General features: G+C 63.9%; 1 protein-coding gene across 1 annotated transcript; it reads left to right on the top strand.

Annotated features, from left to right (window-relative positions):
• Positions 1-4,579: 4,579 nt before the first annotated feature.
• On the top strand, positions 4,580-20,356 carry KCNK3 (potassium two pore domain channel subfamily K member 3). Its single transcript, XM_049819079.1, has 2 exons — positions 4,580-4,947; positions 17,738-20,356. Exons 1-2 carry the CDS (start codon positions 4,665-4,667, stop codon positions 18,616-18,618), a joined length of 1,164 nt encoding a protein of 387 aa, XP_049675036.1. The 5' UTR covers positions 4,580-4,664; the 3' UTR covers positions 18,619-20,356.
• Positions 20,357-20,941: the final 585 nt, after the last annotated feature.

Below are 20,941 nucleotides of genomic sequence, written 5' to 3'. Positions count from 1 at the left end.
GATGGGGCAGAAATGCCGGCTCCCAGAGGCATTGCTCTGCTTTCCTCCGGAGGCGTGAGGATGGGGAACCTGAGCGCTTCCCCCACCCGGCCTCCCAAAACCATCTCGCAGAGCAGCGCTGTGAAGCCAATTTCCACACAACCCACCCAAGGGTGTTGGCAGGGATGGCTGGACCACGGCACGGACCCTGGACGTGGGCAGGGAGGACAGTGCTGCCCGCAGGAGCCTTGGCAGCCCTCCCCTTCCCCGCGGGACTCGGTGTCTGGCTGTCGGGGCAGAAATGCATTAGGATCCCGCGAAGACAAAATAAAAAGCCTTTGGGGAGTGACTCGGCAGCACAGCCGGAAGAAAGACAGCACAGTTTGCTTTTTAGGAGGTCTTTTTGGTTTCTTATTTTATTTTATTTTACTTTATTTTTGGCAGCTGTGATGGCAGGAGGGAGGGAGTAAATGGCATTGCTCGAGCCCGGATGCATTTGCGGCTTTCAAGAGGTATAAGTGGCCGGAGTTTGAGAGTCTCTGTGCTGCAGAGGGCATGAGTCACAGCCAGGCAGAGGGGAGGGAAGGGGAGAGGGAGGTGCTGCAAACCCAGCAGGGTGCTGGGACGGAGGAGCTGGGTGCTGGGATGGAGGAGAAGGGTTTGCAGAACAGGGTGCTGGGATGGAGGAGCAGGGCTGGAAGACGAGGATGCAGGGATGGAGCGGCACGGGTGCAGAGCTGGAGTGGCGGGACACTGGGATGGAGGAGCAGGGTTGGAGGAGCAGGGTGCTGGGGTGGAGGAGCAGGGTGCTGGGGTGGAGGACCGGCTCTCAGAGCAATCCAAGGACCTATTGCATGAGTCCTCACCAGTCTGACACTAGAAATGAAGAAACCTGCTCACACCCTGCTCGTCCTCACTCCAGGCAGAGGGAGTCAGGCAGCACCCGTCCCTGCTCCCCTTCCTCGGGCCCCTTCTAACACCATCCTCTTCCTCTTGGTGGTATCCGGAGTGGTTGGGGGGTCCAGTGACCTGCAAAAGACCCTGCACTGCTCTCCTTTTCCATCTGCTCTGGAAGCAGAGAGCTCAGTCCCTTTCTGGAGCCAGACCTCACCCACCCAGGATCTCCAGTCCCGGGTCTGGCAGCAGGAACTCTGCTTCCTCAACTCCCTGCCTGCACTTGGCAGCGGGCTTGAGCCCCTCCGCAGGGCGGTGGGGTGGGATGCAGTCTGCCCTGCCCGGGCCTCCGGGATGAGCTCTGGAGCAGCCCTGGGGGGCAGAGAGCCACGGCAGGCAAACTCTGCGCGTCTTTCGCAAGAAGCCAGCTAGCTGGGGTCCCCGGTCTGGGGCTGAATAAGGCATCAGAGCTCAGTGCTGTGCTTTCCCACATCTAAAGAGGTCCCAGAGCAGCAGAGAAGGTGCCGGCAGCTGAGAGCCATGACCAGGGATGCTCCTGGGGCTCGCGTCAGGGGCTCGGCAGGGAGCAGCGAGCATTTTCTGGGAGTAAAGAGCCGCCAGATGCTCCCCAGAAGGAGAGGTCGCCTCTGCCTTTTCCCCAGCCCGCCTGGGGCTGCGGTGGTGGGCGATGCAGCAGCTGCGGGCGACAGCTTGTGTTGCACTTTGTTTGCTCACGCCTCGCGGCTCCGGCTGGCGAAGAGCAGAGCTTGTGCTGGGGAAGCCGCAGCACCCCGCCAGCCGCAGCACCCCATCAGCTGCAGCACCCCGCCAGCTGCAGCACCCCGCCAGCCGCAGCACCCCGCCAGCTGCAGCAACCCATCAGCCGCAGCACCCCACCAGCCGCAGCACGGTGAGCAGGCACTCGCGCAGCTCCTGTAAATCATCGGTCCAGCTCTTAATTTCCAGATGCAAAGAGAAATCAGAGGGTGAGGTGCTCCCCTCCAGACACCCAGGTATGACCACCGCCCACCCCGAGGCCGGCAGCGGGGTGAAGCGGGTGGCCAGAGCCTGGGAGAGCCTTTCCCCATCCCCAGGGACACGGTGACACCGGCAGGTCCCCGCCACCTGCCCCCCACAGCGCTGAGCTGCTCTGTGCACTGGGGGCTCTTTCTTCCTGCAGAAACCCTCCCGAACCTGAAAGCGAACTTTCCCCAAAGTCGTTGTGCTTTTTCTGGGTGAGGAGCCGCCCTGCCTTTGGCACAACCTGTTGGTTAAGCGCACGTGTGCGCGAAGGAACCGCGCATCTGGGAAGCGTGCTGCTGGGGGCAAAGAAATCACAGCTCTGCCTCCTGCGTGATCATTCTTTCAGTTTTTTACACACTTTGCCTCCTGGAAAAATCTTTGGGTTTTCTTCCCTTCGCTTTCACTGGGTGCAAAACAGATGTAAACCATCTTCTGGACGAGCCCAGCGTGCCTGCCCTGTGGGCAAGCGTGTCCTGGCTGCCGCAGTCCGGCCAGGCTGGCTCCCCCCGTCCCTCCTCTCCTGCCCCCCCTGCCCTTTCTCACCTCCACAACTTGAAAACTAACCAGAAATATTCCCAGAGGGGGAGAAGAACGCGGCCGGGAGCCCAGGAGGGCAACTGTCACCTCCTGCCATGGGGGGAGGTCCCCCGGGAAGCTGTCACTGAGAGTTAATTTAGTGCCACCACGGAGCATCCTCCCTCCCCGTGCCCTGCGTCAGAGCAGCACAGGCTGCGGCATGAAACAATTCCCGTCCCCGCCAGCCCTTTCGGCACCGCCGCCCATCGGGGCAGGATTTGTCCCCCCGTTCCTGCATCTGGGCGTCAGGGCAGAGCCGAGGGGCAGGACGCGGGGGTCCCTGCAGCGATGCTGTGGTAGGACCCCCCCCCCACCTCCCCGGGGACCGGAGGGACCCCGGCGCGTCCTGCGGCGGCGACACATGTCTCTGCTTGCCGGCAGCTTGCCGGAGGTGCCAGCACATGTGCGAAGAGTAATTGTTCTTCGTTTCGGGTGTCAGCGGCCATGAAACGTGTCCCGGGGCCCATGCGCAGGCTGAGATCGTTCCCTTTTCCAGAGGGCAGGATCCATTCCCGCTTCCCGCTTTGGCGTTTGGGGCCTTTCTCCCAAAGATCTCCCACGACTTCGCGCCGCAGGTGCCTGGGATGGAGCAGGGAATGGTGCCCTGCAAACACACGCGGGTGCCAGGGCCCCCCCCGGGATGCCGGGATACCCCCGCAGCGGGAACAGCCCCCGGCCCCCTGGTCTGGGCAGCTGGGCCTTCGTCCCCTGCACCGTGCGTGGGTGTGTGTGCACGCGCGTGTGCGCGATGCACGGCAGAGGTGGGGTGCATGTGCACACACGTGAGCAGCCCTGCAGATGGAGGCGTGAGGGAGCGGCTGCGGGGCTGTTGGGTGAGGTGTGAGTGTGCGAGCGTGTACGGGGGGGTGCGTGTGTGTAAGTATGTGCATACGTGTGCGTGTATGTGTGCACGCAGGTGTGCATATGCACATGAGTGTGTGTGCAGGTGCGGGCGAGGGGGTGTGGGTGCACGGGGGGTGTGCAAATGCATAGAAGTGTATGTGCAAGAGTGAGAGAGGTGGTGCATACGCACAGGGGCATGTGTGTGCACGTGTGTGTGCACAAGTGTGGGTGAGGTAGTGCACACGCACGGGAGGTGTGTGTGTGCGCGCAAGTGCAGGCGAGGGGGTGCACACGCACGGGGATTGCACACAAGCGTGGACAAGGGGGTGCATACACACAGGGGTGTGTACGTGTGTGTGCAAACGCATATAAGTGTGCGTGCAAGTGTGGGTGACGGGGTGCATACGCACAAGGGGGTGTGTGCGTGCGCATGTGTGTGCAAGTGTGTGGGGGTGGATGCACAGGGGAGTGTACGTGTGTGTGCAAACGCATATATAAGTGTGTGTGCGAGTGTGGGCAAGGGGGTGCATACGCACGGGGGGGGGGGGTGTTTGTGCACGTGTGTGTGCGCAAGTGCGGGTGAGGGGGTGCATACGCCAAGGGGCATGTACGTGTGCGCACAAACGCATACGCGTGTGTGTGTGCAAGCCGGGGGGGGGGGGGGGTGGGTGCGTGTGCCCAGGGGCGCGTATGTGCGCGTGCAAACGTGTAGATGTGCGCGTGCAAGGGGGTGTGCGAGCGCCAGCGCGTGTATGGGTGCGGGCGTGGGCGGGCGGGGGTGGGGGGGGGGTGTGCGCGCGCGTGTGCGCGCGGGCGTGAGCGTGCATACGCGTGTGCCTGCACGCGCGTGTGCAAGCGCGGAGGGGGGCGGGGGGGGGGGGGGGGTTGGACGGGGGGGGGGGGTGGGTCGCACGCGGGTGCACGTGCGCGCACCTGGGTGTGCCCACGCCCCCCCCTCCCCTTCTCCCCCCCCGAGCGCGTGTGCGAACGCCCGTGGGAGCGCTCTCCCCGCCGCTACCGCCCCGGCTGCGCGCAAACCTTGCTTTTATTTTTTTTAATTTTTTTTTATTTTTTTTTTTTTGGGGGGGGGGGGTGGGGGGTGGGTACCGGTGTCCGGTGCCGGGGCGGGCGGTGACCGGGGCGGTTGGTGCTGAAGAACAGCTCCGCCCCTTCCCCCCCCCGCCCCCCCCGTCCCTCCTCCGCCGCCCTCCCCGCTCCGCCGGCCCCGCAGAGCCGAACCGAGCCGAACCCCCCGGAGCCGGGCCCGCCGCCGCCGCCGCCGCCGCCGCCATGCCCCAGACGCCCCCCCCGCCGCCGCCGCCGCCGCCCCCCGCCGCCGCCGCCGCACCATGAAGCGGCAGAACGTGCGGACGCTGGCGCTCATCATGTGTACCTTCACCTACCTGCTGGTGGGAGCCGCCGTCTTCGACGCGCTGGAGTCGGAGGAAGAAACGGCGGAACGGCGGAGGCTGGAAGCCAAGAGCCAGGAGCTGAAGAGCAAGTACAACCTCAGCGCCGAGAGCTACCGCGAACTCGAGTGGGTCGTCCTCAAGCTCAAGCCCCACAAGGCCGGCGTCCAGTGGAAATTCGCCGGCTCCTTCTACTTCGCCATCACCGTCATCACTACCATAGGTACCCGTCGTCGGTGTCCGTCCCCCCCCCCCCGCCCCGCCGCTGCCCGGTACCCCCGGACGCCATCCTCCGTCTCCCGGCCGTGGGATGTCGGTCCCGGTCGTCCCCCCGTGCCGACTTTTCCCATTGTCGCGGTGTCGGGGCGACACGCTCGCCCGGCTCCCCCCCCCCCCCCCCCCCCGTGGTATCGGAGCGACCGGCCTGCCCGGTTCCTCCGCCGCCCGGATCCCCGCCCATCCCCGAGGTCTCGGGGCGACCCGCCCGCCAAGCCCCCGCCGGCCCTGGGAAAGCCCCGCCAGCACCCTCCCCAAAACGCCCACCCCCGCGGCGGCGGGCTTACCCGCCTCCGCCACCGGGAAACCCCAGCCCGGACCTTCCCGAAATCGCCCATCCCCGTAGCGTCAGGGCTACCCGGCCGGCTGCCCTGGGAAACTCCCCCCCCCCGCCCCCCCCCCCGGACCTCCACCCATCCCCGCGGTATCGGGGCCGCTCGCCAGCCCCGCACCCCAACGCCGGACCCCCCCCCCCCGCCGTCGCCCCCCCGTCCCCGAGGCAGCGGGGACCCCTCCTGCCCCAGCCCCCCGTCCTCGGGGAACAGCGACCTGCCCATCCCCGTGGTCTCTGGTCTCCCTACTGTCGAGGTAACCCCCGCTCCCATCCCCGCAGCCTCCGGGCTCCCCACCAGCACGTCCCCCAACCTTGGGGATCCCCCACAAGGACCTGGGGCTCCTCACCCCCGTTTCCACCTCCTCTGCAGCTCGGGGGTGTCCGGGAGGGTGAGGGGGGGGGGGGGTCTGAGCTGGGACCCCCTTTGCAGCCCTGCAGGGACGTTTCCGGGGGGGTGCAGAATCCAGCAGGGCAGTGGGGGCTTTGGATGCTCAGTGGGGGGGGTCACAGCGGGGCTGTGGGACAGGCGATTTCCTCGGCTGACCCCTTCCCTGGTGGAGGAGGAGGAGGAGGAGGAGGAGGAGGAGGAAGGTCCCCTGGGGACAGGGTTGCCTCTCAGCCCATCTCCTGCCCTTCCCAGGCAAAGGCCTGGTGGGACCCCCAGCCCGGGCAGGGGGGTCTGGGGGTACATCCCTGCTTGCATAGATGCTCTGGCTCTACCAAGGGGGGTGTGGGTGCTGTGCCCCAGTGCTCAGGGTGGTCTCCCTGCCCTGACCTGACCCCACCCAGGGTGCCCAGGGTGCTCCCCCACTTCGGGAGAGGGGCTGCAGAAACTGGGGAGGTTGGGGGGGGGTGCTGCAGAATCCGCCCCTGGGTTCCAGACCACTGCTCTGTACGTTCACCCGCTCACATCGTCAACCCGTCCGTCCTTCGGGTCCCCTCGACGCAGCTCCTGGGGTGACCCCACCATCCCTTGGTCCCCAAACTGCCCCATCCTCAGCCCACCGCGAGGGGCCGGGGGGCCGGGGGACAGCCGGTGCCCGGACCGGGATGGCACGTGGCCGGCCTGGCCCTGACCAGCATCTCCGTGGGTACCACAGCCCCGGGGAGATGCCGGTGGGAGCTGGCAGGGTGGGAGGGCTGGTGGGGCACCAGGTTTGAGACACGGGTGTTGGGGTGGCTCTTGGTTCTCGAAGCCGAGGCGTGGATTTTAGGGTAACTGTTGTTTTTTGGGGGCTGAGACGCGGGCGTTGGGGTGGCTGTTGGTTCCCGGGACTGAGATAACGGGCGTTGGAGTGGCCATGGGCTGAGCGGAGGCAGGGGTTGGCCTCTCCGGCTGGCGGGAGCAGCTGGGAAAGGCTTTGAAAGTGAAGACAAGCAGCTTATGTTTGACGTGAGAGGGAGGAGGAGCGGGCAAGGGGGTGCGCGGGGGGCTGGGGAGAGGAGCGAGCGGGAGGCGAGCGGGAGCGAGCGGCGTCTCGCCAGCCCACACAAAGGATGCTGCAGTGACGGAGGAGGGACACAAAGCCAAGCCCGTGTTCACGGTCCCGAGGGGCCGTGGCTCAGCACCGGGCTGCGGGCAGGCGTCGGGACCCCTGCCCTGCCTCCCACCCCCCCGGGACGCCCGGCTCCCCTGCCCCGCCTGCAGCTGCCCCGAGCCCCGGGAGGGATGGAGGAGGGATGGTTGAGCGTGGCTGAGCCCCAATGCAGGCGTTACGCCCCAGTAAAGCACCCTGCCAGCTGTGGCCGGGGGTTAAAAACCTTTAAACCTTCGTTTGGGTTTGATGCGGGAGCTCAGGGGCCCCTCTGGGGTTGGGGTGATGGCACCCGGCCCCGAAAAATGTGTGTCCAGCTGCAGCGGAGTGGGAGGGAAATGCAGAGGCGATGTCCCCAAACTGGGTTTTACTGCTCTGCAGGCATCGAGCCCTTCTCTGCCGGCAGCTTCAGCCTCCGTGATGTCCAAGGGTGTGTAGGGGGAAGGGGCATGGACATAAATATGTAAGACAATACTGTTTTTATCAAAATCTGATGGTTTCGAAGGCAGGTGCTTTAGCTGGCCTGTTGCAATGGAGCTTGGGTGCTGCTGACCGGGGCCAGCGTGCACCAGCAAAGAGGGCAAAATCGTCTAAAGCCACAAGAGAGGAAAGAAAATTCCATTATTCCCATGAAGTGGGATTTTGCAGTGGGGAAAAAAAAGGCATTCTTCCAGGAAATTGCCAACCAGCCCCTCCACTTGCAGTCGGGGACCGCAAAGAGCCAGGCTCCCCACCGCCCTCAGGAGGCAATCGGGGTGCTGGGGCTCCTGTGCCGGTTGAGATCCTGGTGCCGTGGCCGGCTTTAAAGCAGGAAGGAGGAAAAGCCAGGAGGGTGACAGGTCCCACTCGGAAAGTTTTTCTTGCATTTTGGGGTTTGGGTTTTGGTTTTTTCCTTTTTCTGGGAAAAGAGCCAAGAGGCAAGCTGCCCTGCCAGCACTGGTCCAAAGGTCTCCCTCCCTCCACGAAGCTGCCCTGAGCCCTGCACCCTGCTAGTGGGGTGCAGCCCCCCCCATCCCCACCCTGAGAAGCTGCCCCAGTGCCCAGGGACCACGGAGGGGAACTGGGGACCGGGGACCGGGATATTTCGGTTTGTCATCACCCTCTGCCCCCCTCCCTGCAGAGCCAGGGGAAGGGCAGCTGCAGGGCGAGCAGGGATGGAGCGTGGCTGCCCTTGCAGCCAGGCAGAGCTGTCCCCAGGGTCCCCTCGCGGGATGCCAGCATCAGCCGGACATGTCCCCTGTCACCTCGGTCCCTGTCCCTGCATCAAGGGGCCTCCATGCTCCAGGGCTGGCTGTGATGGCTCTCGCTGGATAACTCCCAAAAAACACATCTCCCTGCCCACCCCCCCACCCCCCCCCCCTCACTGCGTGCGGAGAAGCGAGTGGCCATATGGGCCGGGGCAGGTGACGAATGCCACCGCAGTGTCACCATCTGTTACAGCCCTCCTCCCTCCCCACTTGTTTATTAAGGGAACAGGGATCCTGCTCGGGCCAGAAGACCCTGGGCTGACACCGAGTCCCCACCGACCCTCTTCTGCACGTGGTCTCCCCATCAGTCACCCCATCACCCCCATCCCGGGGCTGCCTCCTCCAGTGGCAACGTGCCTGTCCCCAGTCCATCACGGCCGTAGCGTCTCTCCTGGCGGGAATCCCTTCCCTGCTCACGCCTGTGGGCTTGGCCCAGCAATAAAGGAGGAAGGACCTGGGCACAGCCCCGGCACACCACCGCCGGTGCCAGTGGTACCGGCACAACCCTGCCGGTACTGGCACCAGTGGGAGGGGAAGGACCCCCGATTCTCTGGCCTTGGGGGATGCAGCAGAGGGAAACATCTCAGGGAAGGCGCGGGAGCCGTCACCGCTGGGATAAGGAGGAGGTTGCAGCAGTTTTGGGGCTGCCGTGCGGCTGGTCGGGGGGGGCAAGGCCAGGGATGGGGCACCCGCTCCCTCCAGCCCCTCTGGACATTTCTGTTCCCGTTCTGCACTAGCTGTGCCTGCTAAAAAAGATAGCAGTGAAAATTAGTGTTGGCACTTACAAACATGCCTTTGATAGGTTTCCGAGTTAACATGCCGGAGGGAAAAACTGTACCACTCTGTTCCAGGGCTGGGATTCCTCTCCCGTCAGCCCTGATGGGAGGTGATGCCCAGGCAGTGGGGAGAGACAGGCAGCATCTCACCCCTTTCAAGCCCTGGGAATGTGTGGGGCTTCCCCAGGAGAGCAGCCCTGTCCAGCCTGGCAGCTCCTCGGTCGCTGGGGGGGGGTTGGGTACCCCAGCCATGCTGCCGAGCTGCAGGAGCTGGCAGAGAGCAGTGCTGGGAGGTCAGGACTGCTTTCCTTCCCTCTCCAGTTAGACATCAGGCCGTCCCCTGACACCTTTGCTTGTGGTATGCTGGGATTGCTGGTTGGGCTGTTCACTCTGAAACCTAATGAGGGCATATGCACCTCTGCCACTGATCAGGGAATAAGCACAAAGAGGGTGAATGGGGAGATGGCGTGTACATGGCTGAGACCGGAGCCATCCCTGAGCCCTTCCCAGCAGTGGTGTGGTTTTTAGGGGTGGCAGCTGCAGCCTGTTGCCCCAGCAGTCTGCTCGGCTGGGGCTCAGCACCTTTGCCGAGGAGGCAGAGCCTCTGCCCAGGGAGGCTCCAGCAAACCTGTGGCATGGAGGTATCATGCGTGTCCTCTCCCACAGGATTCAGCCCAAGGACCCTCCGAACCAGGGGGCTCAGCCCTGCTGGCAGGAGCGCTGCCCCTCCGCAAGCATCCCTCCCCCCCCCAATCCCGCTCCCCTCTCCCACCCAGGCTATAAATTCCCTGTTCCTCTCCATCCCGGAGCGATAACAGCAATTAATACCGGCTCCTTCACTGCCCTCTGCTCGGCCTCTCCCAGCTGATGCCTCATTAAACTCGCCAGCAAAGCCTGACTCAGAGCAAGGCATAAACACCACGTGCTGGGGCAGAGATGCTCCGAGGCGAGGGGGGGTTCATCGCCCAGGACCGGGGAAAAAAAAAAAAACACAACAATTTCTTTGGGTTTGGGGTGGGTTTTTTCCCAATTACCAAGCCCCAGGGCTGGTTGCTCAGACTCGGCGCTGCCAGGTCTAATGCCAAGAAGCCGGACCCCAGCTGGAGCTGTGGGAGAGCCCCGCTCTGCCGGCGTGTGATTTATGAGCCGGCTTAAATATTTATCAGGCAGCTCTCAGGCTGAAGTGACTGCGGCGCGGGATTTATAGCAGGCATCGCCACCTTGGATAAATCACAGCCGGGAGGGTTAATTGAAGGAGCAAGAGCGGAGCGTGCTGGCGGGGCGGGGGTCTCGCCTGTCTGCCTGCAGAGAGGGGTGAAGGAGAGGGGCCGTGGGGCAGAAGGGCCCCACTGGTGCTGCAAGCGGTGCTGAGCGCTGGCGCACAGTGCGTGGCACTGTGCACGGTGCTGGGTGCTAGTGCACGGCGCTCGGTGCGTGGCACGGTGTGCAGTGTGTGGCATTGCACGTGGTGCTGAGCGCTGGTGCGCGGTGCTGGGCACTGCGGCATGGTGCTGGTGCATGGTGCTGGGCACTGTTGCACAGTGCTGCGTGCGCGGTGCTGGACGCTGGTGCAGGGTGCTGTTGCACTGTTCTGGGCACTGGTGCACGGTGCATGGTGCTGTTGCATAGTGCTGGGTGCTTTTGCACAGTGCTGGGCGCTGGTGCACGGTTCTGGGTGCTGGTGCACGGTTCTGGGTGCTGGTGCGTGTTGCTGAGCACTGGTGCATGGTGCTGGTGCACGGTGCTGGGTGCTGGTGCACAGTGCTGCATGCTGGTGCATGGTGCTGGTGCACGGTGCTGGGTGCTGGTGCACACCCTTCCACACCTTCCCACTACCCAAACTAAGCAGAGCGCTGGGAGGAAAGAGCCGCATCCTGCTTTTCCAACGGGAGACCCTGGGTGAAGTGCCCCGGGGAGGGCCAGGGCTGAACGATGGGGCAGCCCCCCCCCTCTGCCAGCCTCCGGCTCTGCCCTGCAAAGGCCTGAGCTAAAAAATGGTGGCGAAAAACCCCGTTTTCTGTAAAGGAGGAGCAGCACATGGCACCCACCTGCCTCCCGGGGGAATGCGGGGGATTTGGCGGAGGAGAGGGCGGCAGGGAAGGAAGCATCCCTGGCTAAGGAGCTTTGCGGCGAGAGCCATCAAGGGCTCAGGGGCTTTAGCTCCCCGGGGAGGAGGTGATGGGGTGACCGGACTGGCTGTAACTCCCCGGGGAGATGGTTCCTGGGCTTGGACCCCAACCCCATCCCGCTGGGACTCGGGGTAGCGGGGGGATGGCAGAGGGGTGCGTTTGTAGATGGGGTGGGGAGCGGCAGGGCAGTGTCGAGGGGTCCTTTGGAGTCTGAGTCTTGCAGGAGGCTGGGGTCTGTGTCACCATCGGGGGGGCCAGCACCTCCTGCAAGGGTGGGAGGTGGCCCCTGGGTGCTGCAGGGGGTGAGGGGGGGTCTCACTGCCTGGGCCGGGGTCCCTCTGCCCAGCGGTGTGAGCCGATGTATGCAGGGCAGACCCCCCCCCCCAAAAAAAACCAACCCTCAACCAGCAAGACCAGCCTCCCGTGTCAGGGTGTTCATCAGCATCCAGCCATGCCCATCACCGGGGTATCCCGCCTTGACCACCAGCGCCAAGAGTACCCCCCTCCTGCTGCAGGGCCCCTAAGGGCAGTTGGGGGGACCTGGCTGCACCCCCCTCTTGCAGGAGGAGGGGAGGGACGGAACGGGGGGAGACACGGAGGGGGCCAGGAAGGGGCCTGGCGGAGCCCCAGGACTGAGGGAAAAATTGCCAGTTTCGGCGCAAACAGGGCGCTTGGCCGGCGCCGGGATTTTCCATGACACCATCCTGACCCCCCCTCCCTGCTACGGCAGGGTCCGGCCCCCGCCTGCAGGGAGCGATGCCTGGGGGGGGACAGGCACCAGCTGCACCCCCAAACTGTCCTGCTCTGCCCCCTCCCTGCAGTGGGAGCCAGATCGGGGGTGGCTCCAAGCCCCTTTGGGGGGTGACACCCCCCAAAACGTGTAGGATAAATGTGGGGGGAAGGGGGTCACAGTGACGCAGGGACCAGGGGGGTGGCAGGGGCGCAGACGCGGGTGCAGAGGATGGGAAGGGGTACTGGGGGGGTTACCCCGCTGCTCTGATTTTGGGGGACCTGAGGGTCTAGCCTCCATCCTGCTGGGGAGATGGTGTCCTGGAGGGGGCTCCAATCCTGGGATCCCTTCCATCCTACAGAGGCACAAGCCCCCAGCCAGGCCCGCCACCCCCTCTCCAATGTGACACCCCCACCCAGGGCAGCCCCCAGTGCTGCTGGACTGGGCTGGGGCAAGAGGGAGGCTGAGGGGGGGTGGGGGGGGGGGAGAATAGGAAGATGGGGGTGAGGGTGGACAGGGAGAGAGGGGGGCAGGAGGAGAGGTGGGTGGGCAGAGATCTTTGGTGGGTGGGTGGATGGATAGAAGGAAGGAAGGATGGGTAGATGGGTAGAAGGATGGGTGGGTGGGTGGATGGATGGATGGATGGATGGATGGATAGATGGACGGACAAACGGGTGGGTGGATGGAAGGCTGGATGGGTGGGAGGCTGGATGGGTGGATAGATGAATGGATAGATGGAAGGACAGATGGGTGGGTGGGTGCATGGCTGGATGGAAGGAAGGATGCATGGATGGATGGATGGATGGATGGATGGATGGATGGATGGCAGGGTGAGAGGATGGCAAGCTGGCTGCCCCTTCACCTGCCCTGGTGAAGGCACAGCGAGGACAGTCCCTGCTGTGGGTCCAGGACCCAGCTGGCACAGCAGCAGCCTGGGTGCTGTGGGTCCCAGGGCTCGCTCCCTCTCTGCATTGCCCAATTTCTGCCCAGCCCCAGGATACTGCCGCCCGGGTCCTGTCCCTCTGCTCCGGCCGCCTCTCACCCTGCCCTGCCCAGGAGGTGTCCCCGGGCAGGACGAGCCCCTTCCCACCGTCCTCAACCCCTGTCCGGCAGGGGACCGAGGCGTTGCAGGACACGCGTGTCCCCACGCAGCACAGGCAGCGCCGTGCCCCTTCGTGCCAGGGCCGCGTTTGCTCAGGGCAGGCTGGCAGCGCTGCTGCCGCTGCCACATGCTGCCTTTCCCAGCCGCTCTCTGCCTGCTTGTTTGCTCGCCCTGCGAAGACAGGGCATCTCCCAGGCAGCGCTGAGGGGCACCCTGTGTACCGGCTGCATCGCCTGGGTCTCCATCCCCGGCCTGGGGGACAGCTGGGGTCCCCAGGCTCAGCCCCGGCACTGGTTAACTGGCAGGACTGGGCACAGAACCAGGTTGTTCTTGGCTGCGGGTGCTGGAGAGAGCTTGGCACTGCGCGGGTGCCGTTAGTACCTTGGCCGAGCTTGCGTCACCCAGGGGATACATTGGGAAACGGGCACCCGTTAAACGCTGAGCGGGATGCTGGTCCTTACTGGGAGCGATGGGGGGCGGGATGCAGGGTTGGCTGCAGGGCTGACACGAGGAGGAGGCGAAATCTGCTGCCCAGGGCATGCTGCACCCCAAGGGATACCCACTCACTGCCTCCATCCCTGGGGGACCCCCAAGGGTTTCTCCACGAGGGCCAGGAGAAGGGGGTGCCTGGGGCAGGGACTCGGGAGGGCTCAGGGCTGAGTGCTTTGTGCGTTGGTTGCTTTTGAGTGCTAAAGTGCTTTGGGAGCGTGGGGTCGTTGCGCGTTCACCGCCGTGCCAGCCAGCAGCAAGCGTGGGGTCTGCTTGGGGAGGGTGGTCTTCATGGTGGGGGGTGACACCTCCAGAGGATGAGGCTTTTCCTTCACCAAAGCATCCTTGGGGCTCTCCTGACTGCAGATCCTCCAGTGTCTACAGATGCGGTTGGGTTATTCCTTTCTCCCCAAAATGCACGGGAACGTACCGACCTTGGTGGCTGCTGCTAAACCTGCCAGGAAGCAGGGTGAGAAGGGAGGCAGCGCTCCGCAGGCTGTGGGGTTTCATGGTTGTGTGAAACCAGGCTTGGAAGGACCAGAGTTGGGTTTGTCCCAGACTTGGCAGGACCAGAGTTGTCTGCCTTCCAGGCTGGGACAGAAACTGAGGCTGCTCCAAAGCATTGGAGACCCCCTGAGTGGTTAATGCTTTGGTAGATCCCCCATCAGCCGGGATGCCTGAACATTCCCCACCATCCCTCATCGCTCCTGCAGCCTCACAGCCTGGCAATGAACAGTGAAAGCTGCAGCAGGTCGGAGACCATGGTGAGGGGCTCTGGCATCCCCCTGCAGGGGCCAGGCTGTGGCAATGGCTAAGGAAGGGGCACACCAGCCACGCCTCCACCCAGCAGACACCCAGATTATGGGGGGGGGTGAGGGGGGTGCAAGGACAGACCCACCCCATGGCCAGCACGGACCCCGGGAGCAGCCCCCACCACTGAACTGGAGGATGAGGAGCGTGATGGCTCTGGCTGCAGGGTGCAGGGCTCCCGCCTGGGCACGGAGGTGTCCTGGCGTGGGCGACGGCTTGTGGCCACCAGCCCTCGCTCGGCACCAGCGCCTGCTTTCCTGCAGCGATTTTGTAAAGCAGGGAGCTGGTTTCTTGACTGCTTCATACCCCCACTCCCTTGCACCCCCTCCCTGGAGGGATCAGCCCCCCCCCATACCCCTTCAGCACACAGTACCGCCTCCTGGGGCCCCTCTCCCTTCCTTCCCAGCCCTTTGCACCTTCCAGCCTTGTAACACCTCCGCTCTGCAATGTTACCCCCCTCCTCCCGTCCCCAGCAGCTGCCCCGCTAATCCCCACCATCCATCGCTCCGACAGCCTGGGATTTGCTCCGGGCCAGGGGCCAGCCGAGACCTGCACCTGCTCCCCGCAGCCCCGGCCAGATCTACCCCTGCTCCTCCGCAGCCCTAAAAAGGAGACGAGCCGGCCGCGTTCCTCAGGGACATGTCATATTTTCTCCCAGGGGACACATGCTGTGCTCCTTTGCCTGCTTGCAGCACCCTGAGCGGGAGCCCAGAGCACCCTGACCGTGCTCTCCCTTGGCAGCATCCCTCCTGGGACACCCCTTTGAGGAGTACCCACCCGGCGGGGAGGTTTGGGGGGGCTGCAGGAGGGGGGCAGGAGATGGAGAGGAGCGGGGATGCTGCACCCCTTCCGCAGGGAGGGCAGGAGCATGGCGGGGAGCCTCGCTGCCTGTGCCCGGCAGCCTTGCCGAGCCGGGACGTGCCCCAAAGCCAGACGTGCCAGTGCGGCGGGGCAAGCAGAGCCACCGTTGAGCCTGGCAGCTGCCAGGACTTTGCCGCATCCTCGGGAGCCGAGCCCTCCTCTCCAGCGCGTTTCCTTGCCGCGGTGGATGAAACCACAGGTACAAGAGAGGTTTGGGGGTTCACCCTCTCTGCCACCTTCCTGGCGTCTCCCTCTCCCCGCTGGCTGGGTTTCATATCCCGACGACCTTCCCCCCATCCTCAAACGTGCTGGAGATCAGGCAGTGCCCGCTAAAGCCGGGAAAGGGGGGGCTGGCAGATTGACGGACGCTTGGACACGCTGCGAGAGCTCATAAACTCCCTTCCCTGGGGAAATGGGGCTAAATATAGCTACGGGAGGCTGCAGTGGTGCGGGGCAGGCAGGACAGGGCAGGAGGATGCTCAGCGAGGCTGTCGGCAGGGACGGGGCCTGTGGGCACTGCTCAAGGCTTGTGTCCTAAAACCCCGTCCCCGACCAGCTGATGCACGAGGAATGGGGAGATTTGGGCTGTTGGGAGGGTGTCCGGCAGAAGATGAAGGGCAGGGGCAGGCAGACGGGCAGGGTGAGGGCTCGGTGCCTGCCCTGAGGGCAGTGGGATGTGACCCCGGTTTGAAATGCATTGCCCAGCCCTGCTGCGGGACCCGGTGGCCACCCGCGTGGCATGGCGTTGCCTCGGTGTCCCTTCTGCGGCTGGGGGGGGGGACAGCAAGCAGCAGCCCCCTTTTCCATCAGCAAGGGAAGGGACAGGCAGGCACCTGGCACTGATGAGAGCAGTGATGCTCTCCAGTGATCTCTCCGGTGATGCTCTCCGGCGATGCTCTCCGGCGATGCTCTCCGGCTCCCACGGTCGCAGCCCAAGCCGGCGGCACTGGTGGCTGGGAGAGGTCACACCAGCTCCTCAGAGGCGGCTTGGGCAGAGATCTGACGATCCTTGTTTTTGCCTCGCTCCGGCCTAGCTTAATCCTTGGCCTCCCGAGGCTGCCGGCGAGGGTGACAGTGAGGGATGTCGCCTGCCTCCGCCCAGCCAGGATTAAACGGAGCCGGGGCAGGGCGAGCTCCCCTCCACCGTTCCCACGGGCTGGGGGGCTGCCGCGGCATCACGTGGCCGTGGGTGCTGGCTCTGGCTTAATTGCTGGGACAGGCCTTGGAGAAGCGGGTGCTGCGGTGGATGTGCTTGTACCGGCACCCCCAGCCCTGTCCCAAACACGCTCGGAGTCCGAGGGAAGCGGTTTTGAGCCCCTCTGGGGTCTGAGCGGTCGGTGAGCTGCGGCTGCAGCCCCCCGGACCCCAGCAGCGCTCCTGCCTGCCTGCTGCCCGCTGCCCCTGCCCGCTGCCCCTGCCTGCTCCTGGGGCCCCAGCCTGCTGGCCCCAGGCATCGGAGGTGAAGCCCTCGCCCCGACGCTTGTCGATGGTGTGCGGTGCTGGCGAGGGGGAAAGGGAAGGGGAAGGGGGAGAAGGGAAAACGAAAGGGGAAGGGAAAAAAGAAAGGGAAAGGGAAAAGGAAAAGGAAAGGGAAGGGGAAAGGTACAAAGGGAAGGGAAAGGAAAAAAGAGAAAGGAAGGGAAAGGGAAAGGAGAAAAGGGAAAAGGAAAAGCAAAAGGAAAAAAGAGAATGGGAAGGGAAAAGGAAAAAAGAGAAAGGGAAAGGGAAAGGGAAAGGGAAAGAGGGAAAAAGAAAGGAGGGAAAGGGAGAGGGAGAGGGAGAGGGGGAGGGAGAGGGAGAGGGAGAGGAAAAGGAAAACAGAAAGGAGAAATGAAGGGAAAGGAAAAGGAAAAAAGAGAAAGGAAAGGGACAGAGGAAGGGAACGGGAAGGGGAGCGGCTGGTCCCTGGCTGCCCGGGCACCCCCCACAGCGCAGGGGCGCTGCACATCTCCCCGGGGCGCCCCGGCTCGGCACCCACACATCCCCCAGGCTCAGCTGCCTCTGCCCAGCTGCAGGTGCCCGGGATCCATTAGGGATGAATGATCTGCCAGCACAGAGGCAGAATAAGTCCTACCTGCATCGGTTTTGTGCAGACAGGAGATTAATTGAGACCCAGATGGGCCCCCAGGGCTGGGCACGGATGCTCCCCCAGCTCCCATGGCAGCCCCAAGCCAGCAGGCAGTGGGACATGGGGACGCGGGGCTGGGGTGAGAGAAGAGCCAGCTGCCCTCGTCTCTTGAGTCCTTAAAATCCCTATTTTTCCCCATCTCCTGTGCCTTTCCACCTGGCTGCTTTGAGATGGTTCGTCCCAGGATGGGTATTTCGGGGAAGAGCAATCTCCAGTTTCCAAAACCCCAAGGCTGGGGAACGCCCCTACCCCAGCCAGGGTCCATCCGAGCATCCCCCAACTGCCTCCACCCCAACCCAGAGATGCAGCACCTCATCCATCACCCTCTGCCAGCCCCCGAGCTCCTTTCCCCGCAAGCTGGGGGCTTTCCACCTTCGCCAGCTCCCTCACCTTCATTTTCATTTGGAGATCCCATTATCCCCCCCAGCCTGCCCAGCCATCCGTGGTCCCTCCTTGTGCCTTGGGGTGAGGATGGCACTGGTCAGGGTTGGGGTTCGCCGCCACCAACTCAGTCGGGGAAGCGGTTTGAGGCGGTGCGCACCTCGCACCCCCCTCAGACCACCAAGCTGATCCTGCTCTGTGGCTTTGCTCCCCAGGTTACGGCCATGCAGCCCCCAGCACGGACGGGGGGAAGGTCTTCTGCATGGTCTATGCCCTGCTGGGGATCCCCCTCACCCTCGTCATGTTCCAGAGCTTGGGCGAGAGGATCAACACCTTCGTCAGGTACCTCCTCCACCGCATCAAGAAGTGCCTTGGCATGAGGCGCGCGGAGGTCTCCATGGCCAACATGGTCACCATTGGGTTCTTCTCCTGCATCAGCACCCTCTGCATCGGGGCAGCCGCCTTCTCCTACTACGAGCACTGGAGCTTCTTCCACGCCTATTACTACTGCTTCATCACCCTCACCACCATCGGCTTCGGGGACTACGTGGCCCTGCAGAAGGACGAAGCCCTCCAGAACAAGCCACAGTATGTGGCCTTCAGCTTCGTCTACATCCTGACGGGGCTGACGGTCATCGGGGCTTTCCTCAACCTGGTGGTGCTGCGTTTCATGACCATGAACGCCGAGGACGAGAAGCGGGATGCCGAGCACCGGGCGCTGCTCACCCGCAACGGGCAAGCCAGCAGCATCCACGCCGCGGACGCCGCCTCGGCCGCACCGGCGGCGGTGGGAAGTGGCGGGGGCGGCTTTCGGAACGTCTACGCCGAGGTTCTCCACTTCCAGTCCATGTGCTCGTGCCTGTGGTACAAGAGCCGGGAGAAGCTGCAGTACTCCATCCCCATGATCATCCCCAGGGACCTCTCCACCTCGGACACCTGCGTGGAGCAGAGCCACTCCTCGCCCGGCCGCTGTCCGGAGACCCCCTCCAACAGATGCTTCTGCAACACCCGCCGGTCGGCCATCAGCTCCGTCTCCACCGGTCTCCACAGCCTGGCGGCTTTCCAGGGGCTCATGAAGCGCCGCAGCTCTGTGTAGCCCCTCTCCATCCCCACCCGGACCCCCCCGCCGCCTTGGCCCCGTGGCCGAGGAACTTTCTTGGTCACGGCAGGAGGAAACTGCCCCAGGCTCGGGCTGCGGAGGGGGAGGCAGCGACTGGGACCCCCGGGGGAATCGGGGGCTGTGCTCCTCTGCCGGGACTCGGGAGGGATGCGGGAGCAGCGGCGAGGCTGCCCCGGTCCTCTCTGAAGCGGGACGAAGGGAGCTGCTGGTTTTATTTTATTTTAATTTAAATTAATTTTATTTTATTTTATTTTGCAAAACCACTCCTCAAAAATGTGAAATTTGAAGAGCTGGAGAGTGTTCTAACCTGATGGGGTGGGGGATATGCCTGCACCTCCCACCGTGATACCTCTGTGCAAGCGGCCGGGGACCCCCACGGCCCCGGGGCAGCCCCACGGCATGGCCGTGAGCCGGACGCGTGACCGTGTGTGCACCAGAGGCCTCGTGGGACGTGGGGAGAGGAGGACGTGGGGCTCCTGGCAGTGACCGTGGGCAGCAGCGAGGTCCCGTCCCCTCCATCCTCTGCCTTCTCCGGCCACGGGGCTGCCCCGGGGAAGGCAGGTCTCCGGGCGGTGAGGGATGCCGTGGCGAAGGCGAGCACGCATCAACGGGCAAATCAGGCTAAGAGGGGCTTAGACGGAGCTTTTTCGATCCCTGCGCACATCAGCCTGCCCCTGCGGCCGAGAAAACAAGCCGTGAGTCACGTAGGCTGCCGAAAACGCCTGCCGCAACTCGGTGGGCAACCCTCCGAGAGCTTTACGGGCTTATTTTAACTCTCTTTAGATGGGCAAACCTGGGCATCCCCGGGATATTCCTGATGGCGAGCCATCCCCGGGAAGTAGGACGGACGGGCAGCGGCAGCACAGTCCCCTGGGACCCCCCTCTCCATCCTCCCCTGTGGCAGCTCTGGGGCCGGAGCCGTTACCCTCGGGGAGCTTTTTTAGGGGACAACCTGGGGCATTATAAGACTTTTTCCCACCCTTCTTCTCCTTCACACCCCCGGGTTGAACCGCTCCCCTTTCGACCCGCACCCCATCTCACCCCGACGCCTTGAGCCCAGAGCAGGGGATGCTCCTGGGGCTCCCCCTCTCTGAGACCCAGGACATCCCGGGGGTCATCTCCGGCACGGCCACCCCGGCACGGCAAGAGGGGGGCAAAAACTTCTTTCCTTGCCCCCCCCCCCTCCATGCACGGGGCAGCCCCCAGCCCCACGGGGAGCACCCCCCTCACCCCCAGGACTGCGCTGCCCCCTCCCAGCACCCAAAGCACAGGCTGTCCCCCCGCCAGAGGGGACACAGGGGGACACCGTGACGGGCACTGGTCCCTCTTTGAGCCCCAGGGGTGCCAGGGGGACTTTGGGGACAGCCGGGGCACCCAACCCACCTGTGTCTTTTCTCACCTTTTAACAGAAGAAAACCAATGTATTTCTAATACTTGACGACCTGTACATACTGTTAGATACCAGAGAGGATATTTATTATAAATGACACTATCATCATATCTATAGAAATCTATAAATATCTATCAGAAAGGAGTCTTGGGGGGACACTGTTGACGACTCCGGGGAATTTCTTTTTGCTCTCTGCATCTTTCTCATCCTAGGGCACCCGCGGGGAGCCACACTCCCCCCGGCAAGGTTTCTCTGGTTCTCATGCCAAAGCATATTTGTACCGCTGAGTTACTTTCCTTAGAGAGAGAAATAAAGGCTGGTTCAAACTTCGGCGCTACCTCGGCTCCTTCCCTTGGGTGCTGGGTGAGGATGAGGGACTGCGAGCAGAGGGTCCCGATCCCCTGGGACCTCCCCATGCCGTGGCTCCGTGCCCCGTTGCCTTTGCTCTGCGGTGACCAAGAAGTGTGAGAATTTCCTCAGGATAAGCCTCTGCCCCTCTCCTGACTTTTCCCACGGACGAGGGAGAGGAGAGGCTCAGCTTTGAGCTCTGCCGGGGCTGCAGCATCCTTTGGTGGGGTCAGTGGGTGACGGGTTTTGGGCTGCTGGGTAGGGCAGAACCCCTCGGGGCTCCCTGACCTCTTCCCTCCCACCATCACCCACTACTGCAAGGCTGGAGGGGGTCCTGCAGCAGCTTTTCCCATGGGACCCCCCCCCCCCCCGCAAGACCCAGCAGAGCTGTATCCCTCCTGTTCTTGCCCATAGCAGCATCTCTGCAGCCTTCACGCAGGCTGGGACCTCCCTCTGCTCGCTGCACCAGCCAAGAAGCGTCCGACGATTGCGAGCAGTTGCGATCTACCGTGTGACGCAGGGGGGACAGGGCTGAGACCCCTGTCTCACGCTGTGTGGGGA

This window comes from Accipiter gentilis, chromosome 16, assembly GCF_929443795.1.
Source record: "Accipiter gentilis chromosome 16, bAccGen1.1, whole genome shotgun sequence".
NCBI classification, from domain to species: domain Eukaryota; kingdom Metazoa; phylum Chordata; class Aves; order Accipitriformes; family Accipitridae; genus Astur; species Astur gentilis.
The sequence above is the reverse complement of the archived record's forward strand: the minus strand, read 5'-3'. Positions and strand labels throughout refer to the sequence as shown.